Below are 13894 nucleotides of genomic sequence, written 5' to 3' on the forward strand. Positions count from 1 at the left end.
GCCAGCTTTTTCAGGAGAATGCTATGGGAGATGGTGTCAAAGGCTTTGCTGAAGTCCAGGTAGACCACATCCACAGCCTTCCCCTCATCCACCAGGCAGGTCACCTGGTCATAAAAGGAGATCAGATTGGTAAGGCAGGACCTGGTATTAATTATATATTAGGCTATTAATAATTTCAAGTTAGAGCAAAAATGACTTGCAGCTCAGATCACTATGTGGCCAAGTTTCAGACCCTTTTTATTTTTCATTTTTCTGTTGGTTGACACAGCTGAATGACTCTCCCAGCCTCCTGTTCCCAATTCTGTAACAAACTATGAGCTCAGATTACACAGGAAGCACTAGCAGTGAGATTTATTTGTCATCCTTAGAAGCCATGAATAGGAACAGAAGACTTTCATCTCTCTCCTTTTGGTCCTTGACTGTAGAGAGTAAAAGGGTACTGATATCTTGGGTCACTGCCACACAGGATAAAAATCCAATTAATGTAAATCTGCCAGATGAAGGGAAGGTAGTAGTGTGGCTATCAAGAGCCACAAGCTTCTGGGTGGTTGACCAGCAACCTCTGGCAGCAGAATTTCTCCATTAAAACAGAAATTGGGTTTTGTTACACCTCTAAATACTGGTCTACCCTTTCTTTTAGTCTGCTCTGGCTAATTTTGCATAAGTTGTCAGTTGCAGCAGTAATGAAATTTTAGATGTTTGTTGACTCAGGACGAAAGGCAGTGAATGCCATGACCACTCTTTGTACATATTCCAGGCAACTTTGATTAAACTGCGCTGTGAAGCCAGACCTGGATCAATATGAGTGATCTTCATCGACCTAATAATGTATTTAACATGTTTGGTACACTCGTATCTGTTTCTGTTACAATACACTGTTTACATTAGTGCAGGAAATTGATTTAAAACTTCAGAGTTCTTTACAAGGATAAACGTTAGAAATAACCTCATTACTTTGCATGATACTATATATAAATATGTAATCTACTGTGCAAGCTCCTCAGCAGGTGTAAATTAACACAGATACAATCTACAGCTGTTGAGAATCTAGCCTAGAAACTGAAAACAATTATTCCGTCAGTATTATTTTAAATAATCGCAACTTAACTTGACATAAAGCAAGGACCATATGATCTTCTCCGTACCCAGTCTAAAGATGCTTACCACAACATCTTTTAGAAAGCTTTTGTATTATTTGTAGACTAAATTCTCCTACCAGCAGATGTATGTGATGTCCTCTAGTTATATAAACATCTCTTCATGGTCAGGCCTTTTGGATGCACTGCGTCCAATGAGATATTTCTTAAACCTATTGGTTTTGGAGGCTATTTAGCAGACTTGAATAAACAAACAAATGTGGAAGCTACACCAAACATATCATTTGGGGATGTCAAAGCACTTAACAAACATTGTTATAACTGAGTCCATGTGTAACCACTGAAGGACATATTTGCTTCAGTATGTCTCATGACAGCTTCTTAAAAAATATACTTAAGTGAATTTAACACTTGTGAAAGGTGCCAGATTGACAGGCCCTAGAGATAAAAGTTCTTGAATTACCAGCAGGCACAGCTGAGCTTCCCACACACACTGCCCCACCAGTGTCCCCAACTCTACCTGGAGGGCACAGCGACCAACTGTCCTACAGCTTGTAAATCTGCGCCATCTCATGCTCTTGGACTATGGGCCAAGAGTCAGTAGCTGTAATGTGACCTAAGGGTAAAAAAGCAAGTTCCATAATTACTGCACAGGTGCTGTTGCAGTTGATCATTTTCACACCAAATTTTCAATTAATCTGGAAAAAAAATAAAGAAAGTACATGTTTATCTGATTCAGAGTACAAGAAAAACAAGCGTGTGAGCCCCTAGTGAATCCTGTGGTTCTGTCTGCCCACATAGGCACATTCAGGTGACCGTATGAGCGAACAAGTGCATACACATACTGTGAAGTGCATTCTTAGATGCCTTTTGAAAAATGGGTCCTTACTGTTTTCCATGTTTGTAATCATCTTTCTCCATTTATAACTCATCCCTGCTTGGTGTCATTACAGCCCATCTTCCCCAGAGACTCTGGACACAGCTGGAGTACAAATTCAGTAACCATCCACCCCATAAAGAGATTGGATTGTTACAGCATTGAAAGATAGCACACAGGGAAAAGAGGCTTATGATCTTTGCACTCTATCATGGTTTTAGAAAAAGCACAAGTTCTTCCCTGAGTGATTGCACTTGGAAAGTTCAGTCTTCTGTTCCCTTTGAAATTATATTTAGACTTCACTCTGAGTACTGGAAGGGCATGCTTAAGTGTTTCTTTATTTAGTGCAGAAGGTTAATGACATTTTAAACAAAAGTGCACATTTATAACCTTGTATAGGCCGATTCTCAATCTGTATCTAGGACATGGCTAAAAACAGAACACAAAGAGATGAGTTTTCATGTTCTGCTATTTTCTAAGCTGTAGCTGGCAGCTTGGAAGAATTATTATGGAAGTTAAATCTTAATTCTTTCTACTGAAAAAGTCTATAACTAATGTGCAGGGGAGCTCAGCAATATTTGTTTATCTTTTAAAGAGTCACATTTATTTCTGCAACTTGCCATTGATGTGCATGATAACATACCTAATTTGACTGGTACTGTGTGCACTTTGGAAGGTAGCTTCTGTATATCCAGAGAGTTAGATAGCATATAATTGTCTTAGGGATGGCATTTGGGATTGAAATTGTAATTGGTATAAATGTCAGTATATTTGATGATTATCATTGCCTTACTTGCTTGCCTCCTCATCATTTCCGGTGCATCTGTCACACTGTACAACTTTAGGAAGACTCCATACCAGCCTAAGTTCATATTATACCTAAGATGAAGTTTAGGTTTCAAAATTTGAGAGAAGTTCAAGAGAGAATGTATACTTGGAAGAGGATTTTTTAAGATGGTAGTGTCCACGAACTCTGCTTGAATATGTTGCTTCATCCAGCCTCAGTTCTCTTGTGCAGACTGTCTACTAGAAAAAAAAGACCATTTTAGGTCATCTTCTCTTTCACAGATTTGGTCTTTTGGTTTCATGTTTTAAACACCTTAGTTTCAAATACTCACTGTAGCTGAATAAGGTTTTCTTTTGGGCTGGGGTTTTTTTAGTCTACTCATATTTGTGTAGTACCACAATGGCATTTTTTTTTCATTCATTTTATTCCATAGTTCCTAATCTACTTACATCATGTTATAAATTCTGCTTCCATGTGCTACTTTTCACCTGCCAGTACTACTAATCTTTTTCATTGACCACCTTTTTAATATTTTTGAGCTAGTAGGTGGCCTATTGCTTGCAAAAAGACAAAAGGCTTCTCTTTTCTGCTAATAAGAGGAGAGGAGGGGAATGCCAGCGACCTTCTCTTACAGAATGACAATACTCCCCTCCCACAAAAATGCAGAAAAGAGAAATAGGTGTTTACCAGTTTTCCGAAGATGCACACTAGGGCACCACTGAAAACATTATTTAGAAGCAAAGGCTTCCTAAAGCTTACCTACTACCTTCTGAAGTTCTTTCTCAGTTCATTAGTTCAAAAAGTCTTTATAGATGCAAAGTATTGCTTTAATTTTTGTTTAAAAAAGGCAAGAAATTAGAATTCCTTATTAGGGAATGATAGGAGAAAGGTTCTTTCAGGAGTGAGTTAAACAGAAGCCTTCAGAAGAATACAAAGGGGTTAGTTCATTCCCATCTTCATGTAAATTGAATTACAGGGTTTAGTAAGTGAAACGGATCATAAGATAAACCCTGCAGAGTCCAGAAAGCACTAATTAACGCCCACAGTGAGTAACTTTTCTGAAATTGGTCTTTAATCAAACTTTGCTCTGAAAACAAAACAAGTTATTGTGGCAGCTTGATAAAAGAGATGCATCACCAAGGCTGACAGGCCCACAATCAAACCAACACTAAAAATAACTGTTTTGTCTACTAATTTTCTTTCAGATGCTAAAAGAAATGCATGAGCTACAGTCTAAAAAAACTTGCATAGTTACTCAGCCAAGTGACTCAGCTCTAGAAAAGTGAGGTTCCTGTAAATGTTAATGCCCTCACTGATTACGAGTGAGCCCTTTTTCCTTCCCACACCCTCCTGTTGAAACAGAGGAACAGCAGAGAGAATGGTGAGGCTGAGAGAGCAAGAGACAGCTTCTGGATTCCTTCAGAGTTGGTCATTTGATGACAACTGTCCCTCTTCTCTTGCTGCTAGTGGTGCAGAGTTCAAGCATCGTAACTGACTAACTAGCGTGGATTAAAATAAGCCAATCACTCATCTTTCTTTTATCTCCCATGAACAGTAAGGTCTATGGCCGCTGTCTTTCACACTCGCAACTTCTACTCACTTCATCTGAGAGCAGGAGTTATCAGTAAGACATGCAGGGAAACACAGCTCGTTTTCCTCATTTCCTTTCATCTGCTCAGCTGTAGGAAGAGTTGCTAGAACTCCTGTGGGTACCCATCCAGCCTACAGCAACTTTCATTATGTTTTCACTGTAGCCTCCTTAAAAACATTGCTAGAACTGTTTCTGTCTGGTCTGGGATAGATTCCAAAGGGACAAGAAGTCCACTGCATAAACAGGACCAACAGTAAAATATAACAGAGTACTAGTCTTCCCTTTATAGCAGATTTTTCTCTCAGCACAAAAAAGACATGGACCTGTTGAAGTAGTCCAGAGAAGGGCCACAAAAAATGGTCAGAGGAGTGGGACACATCTCCTATGAGGAAAGGCTAAGACAGCTGGGGTTATTTAGCTTGGAGAAGGCTTTTTGGAGAGCTTTTTTTGGCCTTTCAATATGTGCAGGGAGCTTATTAGAAAGATGGAACAGACTTTTTCATAGGACAAGGAGTAATGGTTTTAAACTGAAAGAGAGTAAATTCAGACTAGACATAAGGACAAAGTCTTTTACAGTGAGGGTGGTGAGACACTGGAAGAGATTGCCTAGAGAGCTAGTAGATGCACCATCGCTGGAAACTTTCAAGGTCAGATTGAATGGGGCTCTGAGCAGCCTGGTCTGGTTGAAGACACCCCTGCTCATTGAAAGGGGGTGGACTAGAAGAGCTTTAAAGGTCCCTTCTAACTCAAACTATTTTATGATTCTATGATTTCACTTAGTGAATGCTCTGTCAGGTGAAGTTTTACCCTGTTTTGTATGTATCTGTGCATTCAACTCACAGTATTTTATGTCCAAAGTGGCAGAGTCCTATCAGTCTGTATCCTAATAACCACATCCTGCACAGAAGAGGTTACAATCATCTGAAATGGTTCTTCTGTTTTAGGGACAAGCTGAAAGAGGATGGCTAACATTAGCTTTAGTGCTTTCAGTACAGGCTGTATTTTCACCTGTTATGTGATCACTTGAAAAAGACATTTTCATTGCTACAACTAAAACTAGTTTAGTATGAGAAGAAAGAAGTCTACCAGTATAGATGGGTCCATAAATTGCAAGACAAACTGAAATGTAATGTGATGAATTCTTGGAGACAGGTTTTTATGGAAGAATTGTTTGCAAATACAGACATGCAGATCTGAGTGGCAACTTTGGCATCTGACCAGGCATATGTTTATAGAGACTTGAGTTCCAAACGCAACTACAATTCCCTCCGTAATTTCTTTTTTTTTTTCATTTTGGGGTATGTATACTTTACAAACAGGCCCGAAACAGTAAATTTGGGGTTTTTCTGAAGTCTAAAATATGCTAGTTACTCTTTAATTTTTTTGAACAAATGTTACTGTGTACTTACCATTCAGCAGGAAAGCTCATTCATCAATCGTTCACATTGAAAGAAAGGAGACAAATCTAGATACAGCTTAAGAAATGTCCACCACATGGATTATGTTTTGAATGTAATGTAGAAAAGAACTCAAGTTCTTTTATAGTCACAGTTTCAAAGACTGGTTTAGGAAATCTCAGGTTTAAAGCCGTTTCACAGCCTTATCCAAACTTATACTGGTCATTTGTCTCATATATCATGGCTATAACAGACTTCCGCTGCAATTCAAAGCAGCTACTTAACTTGTATTCAGATAAATATCCCAGGCCAGAGTGACTGAAATGCATCATCAGTATTGCATGAAGGAGCTTATATCATCTCTATAGCTCTGCCTAGTCTGGGCTGCCAAAAGGTTCCACAGAACTCCCCTTTGTTATCAGTCCTTAATAAAAGTCAGTTACACCCTGACCATCATTAGACGTAGGCAAATCATCACTATCTTGATATTATAACTAAGTAGCCAAAGACAGCCTGCAACTCACTCAAAACCAGAAGGACCAAGGTAAATCAGTGTAATAACCAGGATAAAGAATCAGAAGTGGGTGACTTCAAATCAAGTTCCAGTTCCATCCCCCTAAGTTTATTTATTGTTAATTTCCCTCTTTTTGTGCATATGAATGTTTCCCACTTGGCAAAAAAATCAAGACTGACTTCAAATTTTATAATTTCAGAATAAATTTATAAAAGCATTGAATAATGCATCTTTGACCTATTTTCCCTGCAACTGGTAGGCTCTCAGCATTTTTTAAGTTGTAGCTGATAGGTGGAAACGCAAATATTTACAACATGTTGCCTCCATTTTTCCTGTGGGCAGAACAATTTTGAAAACCTGGTCCCTTAATAGCACAATGACCAACATGAAATAATGTCATCAAGAACAGTAACAAAAAGCATAAGGTACCATACGACAAACCAAGTATTTGACTGTGCAAAATGTCCACATTATTGTCATTTAAAGTCTTCCCAGCTGCATCAAAACAATCAGTGCAAAATCATATTTTGTAGACTTCCTTTTATATTCCAACAGTATATTCCTGTTTACAGGGCTTGATTTTGTTTTGGACAGAAAGGCATTAATTGCAATTAAGCAAGCAAATTGTACAGGTTTTGTTTCAAAATCTTATATTCCACTACATCATTTTATATTAAGAAAAATACGGGGGAAACCCTGGACTGTAAAAACAGACAATATTTTAAAGCACAGGGTCCTTCCTTGCTGTGGTTGTAAACCACAGAGATAGTCAGCTGGATGTTTAAGAAAGGGGGGGCCTCCCATTCCTTGTGTGTCACCTTTTCATTGCACTGCCTGACCATTTAAGGCAGAGGCTTGTTCCAGACAGCTTTAATTAAACTACGCTGGGAAGTTGTATATAGATCAATGGAAATGATCCATTACAAGCTAATCATGTATTTAACAGTGTTCAGTACAGTTCAATCACCTTCTAACATTTCTGTGGCTTTACATTCATGTGGCAAAGCCCTGAATGTGTATATGTATTTTTAATCCATCTCATTAGTGACCATATGCTTTGGCTTCAAGGGAGACAAGAACTCTCTGCAATCTGCCAGGGATTTAGGGACATCAATAATTTGTGAATAGTCATGTTGGTACTGGTCGAAGGGTTAAGTGTTCTGCACACCAGGGGCAGATCTTTTGGGACTGGAACTCTTAGTCAAATGTTAGGAACCTGATCCCCTGTGATGCATCTTTTCAAAGTACATGCTGCATGTCAGATCTCCACAGCAGAAGCAGTGGAGCTTTTTTAGCTCAGGGATTTAAAAACCTTCTCTAAGCAATGTAACATATCTTTTGGTTAAAAAGTGAACAAAAGATAGTAGTAATATGAAAGTGATTTTTTATATGCTGGGCTAAATGTGATCTTCCTTTTTGTTACCATTTTCCTTTTCCATATGAGCTATTAGATTACTCCTCTCCTGCAGATATACAATGAAGCAAGAGTATGGCAGCAATAACAGGGGCCTGGTTTTGAAAACATATGTGGATTCTGTGGCCTCACCTGATACCGCCTAAATCCTGCTAATGACAGCAACAATGTAAAAATCATCTTCCTAATCATTTGGAATGACCCTTTAGGAGCTCTCAGGACACTTCTTTCTTAGCGTGAAAGCACCTTTTAAAAACAATAGCTGACAGCCTTAGTTTGTACCATGTTATATGCAAGGGGTGCTAAGTCAGCATAAGAGATCATCGAACTGTTGATCTCAGTATCCTGTCTTTACAGAGAAATGGCAAAAATAGATGGTAATGCCAGAAGACTTGGAATAATTTTTGTTCATTTTAAGTTTTAATTATGTCCATATCCCTCAGCTGTACCCAGGTCAAAACAAAAATGCATAGCAGTGCAGGAAGACACTTTGTATCTCCCTGAACTTTTGCGGATCCTTTGGGAGAAGGGGGATTCATCTTACAGGATGAAGCTCGCTTGCTTTCAGCAAATTTCATGTAGTTATAAACACAGAATCATAGAACGGTTTGGGTTGGAAGGGACCTTAAAGATCATCCACTTCCAAACCCCCTGCCAGGGACACCTTCCACTAGACCTGACTGCTCTGAAGCTCCATCCAACCTGACCTTGAACACTTCCAGGGATGCAGCATCCACAGTTTCTCTGGGCAACCTTTTCCAGTGCCTCACTACCCTCATATCAAAGAATTTCTTCCTAATATCTAATCTGAACCTACTCTTTATCAGTTTGAATCCATTCCCCCTTGTCCTGTCTTTACATGCTTTTGTAAAGTCCTTCTCCATCTTTCTTGTAGGCTCCTCTCAGGTACTGGAAGGCAGCAATTAGGTCACCCTGAAGTCTTCTCCAGACTGAAAATCCCAATTTTCTTAGCCTTTCCTTGTACAAGACGTGCTCCATCTCTCTCATCATCTTGATGGCCTCCTCTGGCTCACTCCAACAGATCAATGTCCTTCCTGTGCTGGGGACCCCAGAGTTGGATGCAGTACTCCAGTTGGGGTCTTACCAGAGCAGAGTAGAGGGGCAGAATCACCTTGGCTTGCTGACCATGCTTCTTGTGATGCAGCCCGGGATACAACTGGCTTTCTGGGCTGCAAGTGCACATTGCTGGATAATGTCCAGCCTCTCATCCACCAGCATCCCCAAGTCCTGCTCAGCAGGGTTGCTCTCAATCTGTTCATGTCCAGCCTGTATTGATACTGGGGGTTGCCCCGACTGAGGTGCAGCACCTTGCCCTTGGTCTTATTAAACGTCATGAGATTCCCATGGACCCACCTCGAGCTTGTCCAGATCCCTCTGGATGGCATTCCATCCTTCAGGTGGTGTGATCAACCACACCACTCAGTTTGGTGTCATCTGCAAATTTGCTGAGGGTGTACTCGATCCCTCTGTCTATGTCATGAATGAAGATATTAAATAACACTGGTCCCAATGTAGACCCCTGAGGGACACCACTTGTCACTGATGTCCACTGGGACTCTGAGCCATTGACCACTACCCTCTGAATGTGACTGTCCAACCAATTCCTTATCCATCCAACAGTCTACCCATCAAATCCATCTCTCTCCAATTTAGAAAGAAGAATGTTGTGGGGGACCATGTCAAAGGCTTTCATATAAATGACATCTGTATCCCTTCCGTTGTCCACTGATAGAGTCATTCTATCATAGAAGGCCACTTGGTTAGTTAGGCAGGTGAAGCCATGCTGGCTGTCTCAAATCACCTCCATCTTCTCCATGTGCCTCAGAAGAGCTTCTAGACAGATCTGTTCCATGACCTTCCCAGTCACAGAGGTGAGGCTGACAGGTCATAGTTCCCAGGGTCCTCCTTTCTACCCTTTCTAAAGATGGGTACAATGTTTCTGTTTTTCCAGTCACCTGGGACTTCACCTGACTGCCAAGACTTTTCAAATATCATGGCATATGGCTTGGCAACTACATCAGCCACTTCCTTCAGGACACCGGGATGCATCTCGTCACGTCCCATAGACTTATGTACATTCAGGCTCTTGACCTGCTTATGTCTGTTCTTCAAAGACAGCTCTTCACACTCAATACAACTCTCAATGTAGAGGGCAACCTCTCCCCCTCTCTTTCCTCTCCTGTCTTTTCTGAACAGCCTGTAGCCATTGATAGCTGCATTCCCATCATGGGATTCATCCCACCAAGTTTCAGTAATAGCAACATGGACATAACTTTTCAGCAGCACAGTGTATTCCAACTCCTCCTGTTTGTTGCCTGTGCTTTGTGCACTGGTGTAAAGGTACCTCAGCTGGGCTGTCAGCCATGGTGCCTTCTTAGAGGAATGCCCCTTAATTCCTTTGAGATATTTTGTTGGTGTTTCCCTGTTGGCTTCTGTTGCCTCAGGAGTCCCTGGCTGGTCTCCATAAGACTGCAAGTGTGCTGCTTGTAGCTAGCAAAATTAATGTGGAACATCACAGGAAATGAAAACATGCACAATACACGCCACTTGTTTGCGGCTTGAGAATCAACTGGTTTTCCTTTCACTTTAATAAACATTCTGTATCAGGGCAGATTAAATAACTCTAATAGCAGTCATATATATAACACACTCACTGTAAACCCTCTGTCCATTACTTGTTTTCACTTTTAACATCAACCTTTAACATGCAACTAAGCAAGCATTTCTGCAAGTGATACAAAGGAAAGATGGTTTTGAAATCTTCGTATTTGAATAGTTATATACTTCAGAAAACACTCATGACTGAGGCTCTACCTAAAAGCACAATTTGAATGAGTGAAAAAAATATAGATAGTGTCTTTATTAGTGTCTCACCATTAAAAATATACAATTAGTATTGGAAGATTTAGAGTAACTTATTATAGCAGGTAAAATATATAGCTGTCAAATTTTTGGTTGTGTCAGCTATAATTACATAGGTTGCCACAGATTTACTAATTGTACATTGTCTTCTGTGAGACCTTAGAGTACAATGTTACTGTTTTAGATGACTCAGTCTCTGCTTTTCAAGGGAAATTTACATGAGCAAACTTTAATCCATAATTTTTAAATGTATGCATGTCTAATTTAGACTGTTTTCATATCAAACCATTTGATTTGAAAGTACAATAAAATATTTAGAGACATATGTCCCAGATTTTCATCCACATTTCATTTATACATGTAGGCACTGGCAATAGAAAAGGCAGTGGTCTTTAGGAAAGGTGTCTCTTTCTGACTGGCAACCAAGTCCACTAGGGAATGTTCAAATGTAAATATTTACAACTATTTTGGCCACCTCCAAATTTCAAAAGAACAGAGTTCTATTTTCAGATAGCCCCACTTTCAAATTCTCCCTTTGAAAAGAATATCTGGTCTTTCAAGCCTGTGAAAAAGGTTAAAGACAAAAATTACATTTTCACAATTTTAATTGATGAAAAAAAGGAAATGTAATTTTAATAGGGTGGAATGCATGACTTTTTGAGGTGGCTTGCCTTTATCCCTTCCACTTAATGCCTTTTGAGCTAGAATAGCCATACAGTTTTCTGAAGTCAAAGTTTAGAATAAAAATGCTGGTTGATGTTTAATTATTGGGTCACTGCTAAATATCTGTAATATAAAGACTTAGTCCCTTTTTACACACCATATGAAGAAGTCCTTTGATCTTTGAGGTGACTGTTGATCTTTGGGTCATCCATGCCTATCTTCACCTCCAATGTCAGTGATGTTAATACAAAAGGAAGTCAGCAGAATTTCAGAAGACTGGTACTGCCTTAGCAGTATTTTGTTGGTAGCACTGCCATTATTACATTTTATGCTACTGCTGCCAGATAAAAAGAGAGAAGAGCTTTGGCTTCAGTGAATACAATTGCAAAATTCCTGTTTTATCCTGGATGAGGTAACACTTTGAACTGCCTATTCACAGTTTCACAAGCAGTGACACCAAAAAAAAAAACTCTGACAGTCTTCAAGTTCTGCCCTCTTTACACCCTCTCTAGCCAAGATTGCTTAGTGTTATAAAGAATTGCCATAATCTCAGAAGCTGCTGACAGAAATAACTTATTGCAACAAAAAACCCATGCAGGCCATACCTTATCATTAGGAAACTGTCTTTTGTAGGGTCATTCAAAGGGTTTTCGGTAGTCTTCTTTAGGGTTATGTGTGGCTTGATTTCTAGCATGTTCACTGAGGCTGCAGCATTACCAGAAATGTCTTGATACTGAGTTTAAATTTTCCATTCTTTAGTTTTCTTCCATATTCTACTTAGGTCCTCTCAATTATTAATTCAGTTCCCTTAATGGACTTTTAAATTTCTGAACTTCTGCCACACGTACCAGTCCCTTTAGAGCTCCTTGTAGCCAGATTCTGTATTTTTAGCAGTTTGAATCTTATTGTAGTTCCAGATATGCAGTCATATATGTTGCCGTTTCTGGGCTTCCTCCATTGTCTCTTTAACATGGGATGCTTCCATTGATTTGAAATCAAAATCATGTTCATAAAGTTTTTTAAAATGGCCCATTCTAACTTCTAGTAGATTGCTGCACTGCATTGGGATTTGAGAGAAGAATTTCATTTACAGGCAACTATGTGCTGATCACCCAAATATCAAAAATGACAAAGAACTGAATTTCAGCTGGCCTTCAGTTATTTTTACTACCTGCATGTAGCTTCAGCTTGCTCTTTTGGTAATCAACAAACCACTCACTCACTCAAGGTTGAAACGTGCATTTAACTGTTTTGCTGAATTCTCACCTTAGGCAACATGTAAAATTAATCTCAAATTAGTCGACAAGGAGGTGGGAGATGATAATTGTTCCTTCTATATAAAGTGAAAATTTAAGAGTTGCATTTCACTTCCTTTTTTTTTAATTGCTACCCCACAATAATTTTCAAAAAATTATTTAGAAATCACTTGTAAGAGACAGGACACAATAGAAAATGAGACAAAGAGAATTCATTAATTGTTTCATTTCTATTTTAGGACTGCAAGAATACCTTGAAAAATATCTGGAAGAGAAGGCCCCAGCTCTGATTTTAGTACCTGTGGTGGATTTACCTGGAAAGGAAGTTATTCATATGATATGCTGGCTAAGCTAGCAGTTCAGAAGAGATGAGCTGATGTCAAAACACACATACATTCCATCCAGGAGAGAACAAAGAAAAGAGTCGATACTAACTGTGTTGGATACTTTCATGAAGCAATATTGTTTGATTTAAGCAAAGTCGTATTTAGCTTGTTAATGATGCCTCATTATATGTGACAGACTCAGGTTTGTATGAAGAATAAAGGTTTCACTTAAAAATAATGTACTTCTTTCTCACTTATTTTTAAATGTCTACAGGTAATAGCAGGTGGCTCTTGGGAGATGCAGTTGATCAGATCACATCAGCTCTTTTGTTTTGTGTATTTAGGCCTGGTTACAATACACTGATTATAACTTCAGATCATTTGGATGGAAGTGAAACCAGAATATTACCTCCAATGCGGTTTTAAAGACTGGATTCCTTTCAATTCTATGTTGAATATACTCACTTCAGGCCAACTCATGGAAACCTTATTTGTGGCCAAATTTTAGCCATTTTCTAGCACAATAGAAGAATTATTCAGAGGAGTATTCAGGATGCATATTTTACAGAAACAAATAATGGAGATGATGGCCAGACAGTAGGATTTGCCATCCTGCTTTCTGAGGCAGGGGTATCTTTGTGCTTTACATCTGATAGACAGCTCTTATTAAAGAGCTACCAATATGCAGGAAGCTACCAGTATTTAGAGCTACCATAAAAGCAGGGCTTCAGTCTTCTCCAGAAAATCAACAGGAGTTTTACCACCTCTTTCACTAAAACCGGCTCAGACACACAGCTCCTATCAATTTCGTTGCCACTGATATTTTACTCATTACATAAGGTAAATACAGGAAAGAAAGCCTTTTGCACTGTAGAGAAATCTTACTTTCAGAAAAAGGCTATAAAATTAAACTTTAAAGAAAGAGTATCAAACCTTTGCCTTGCCTATGTTCTGTATCTGTATATTCTCACTGCTTCTCTTCCAGTGTGTGAGCACTGGAGCATTCTTGCAACAGCATATAACTTAGAAGATAGCTGCATGGTAGTAAGTTTACACTGAGGTAACTAAGAGGTGGAGTTAGCATTCTGG

General features: G+C 39.1%; 1 protein-coding gene across 4 annotated transcripts in view; it reads left to right on the top strand.

Moving 5' to 3' along the window:
- Positions 1-13043, top strand: part of DPH6 (diphthamine biosynthesis 6) — a 206509-nt gene extending 193466 nt beyond the window's left edge. For all 4 annotated transcript variants that reach the window (XM_027709122.1, XM_027709087.1, XM_027709103.1 and 1 more), the window contains one exon: positions 12719-13043. In XM_027709122.1, coding sequence (XP_027564923.1) covers positions 12719-12834 — 116 coding nt within the window. In that variant the 3' untranslated portion in view covers positions 12835-13043. The remainder of the gene's footprint in view (positions 1-12718) is intronic.
- Positions 13044-13894: the final 851 nt, after the last annotated feature.

This window comes from Neopelma chrysocephalum, unplaced genomic scaffold (genome assembly GCF_003984885.1).
Source record: "Neopelma chrysocephalum unplaced genomic scaffold, ASM398488v2 Primary Assembly neopelma1_24, whole genome shotgun sequence".
NCBI classification, from domain to species: Eukaryota; Metazoa; Chordata; class Aves; order Passeriformes; family Pipridae; genus Neopelma; species Neopelma chrysocephalum.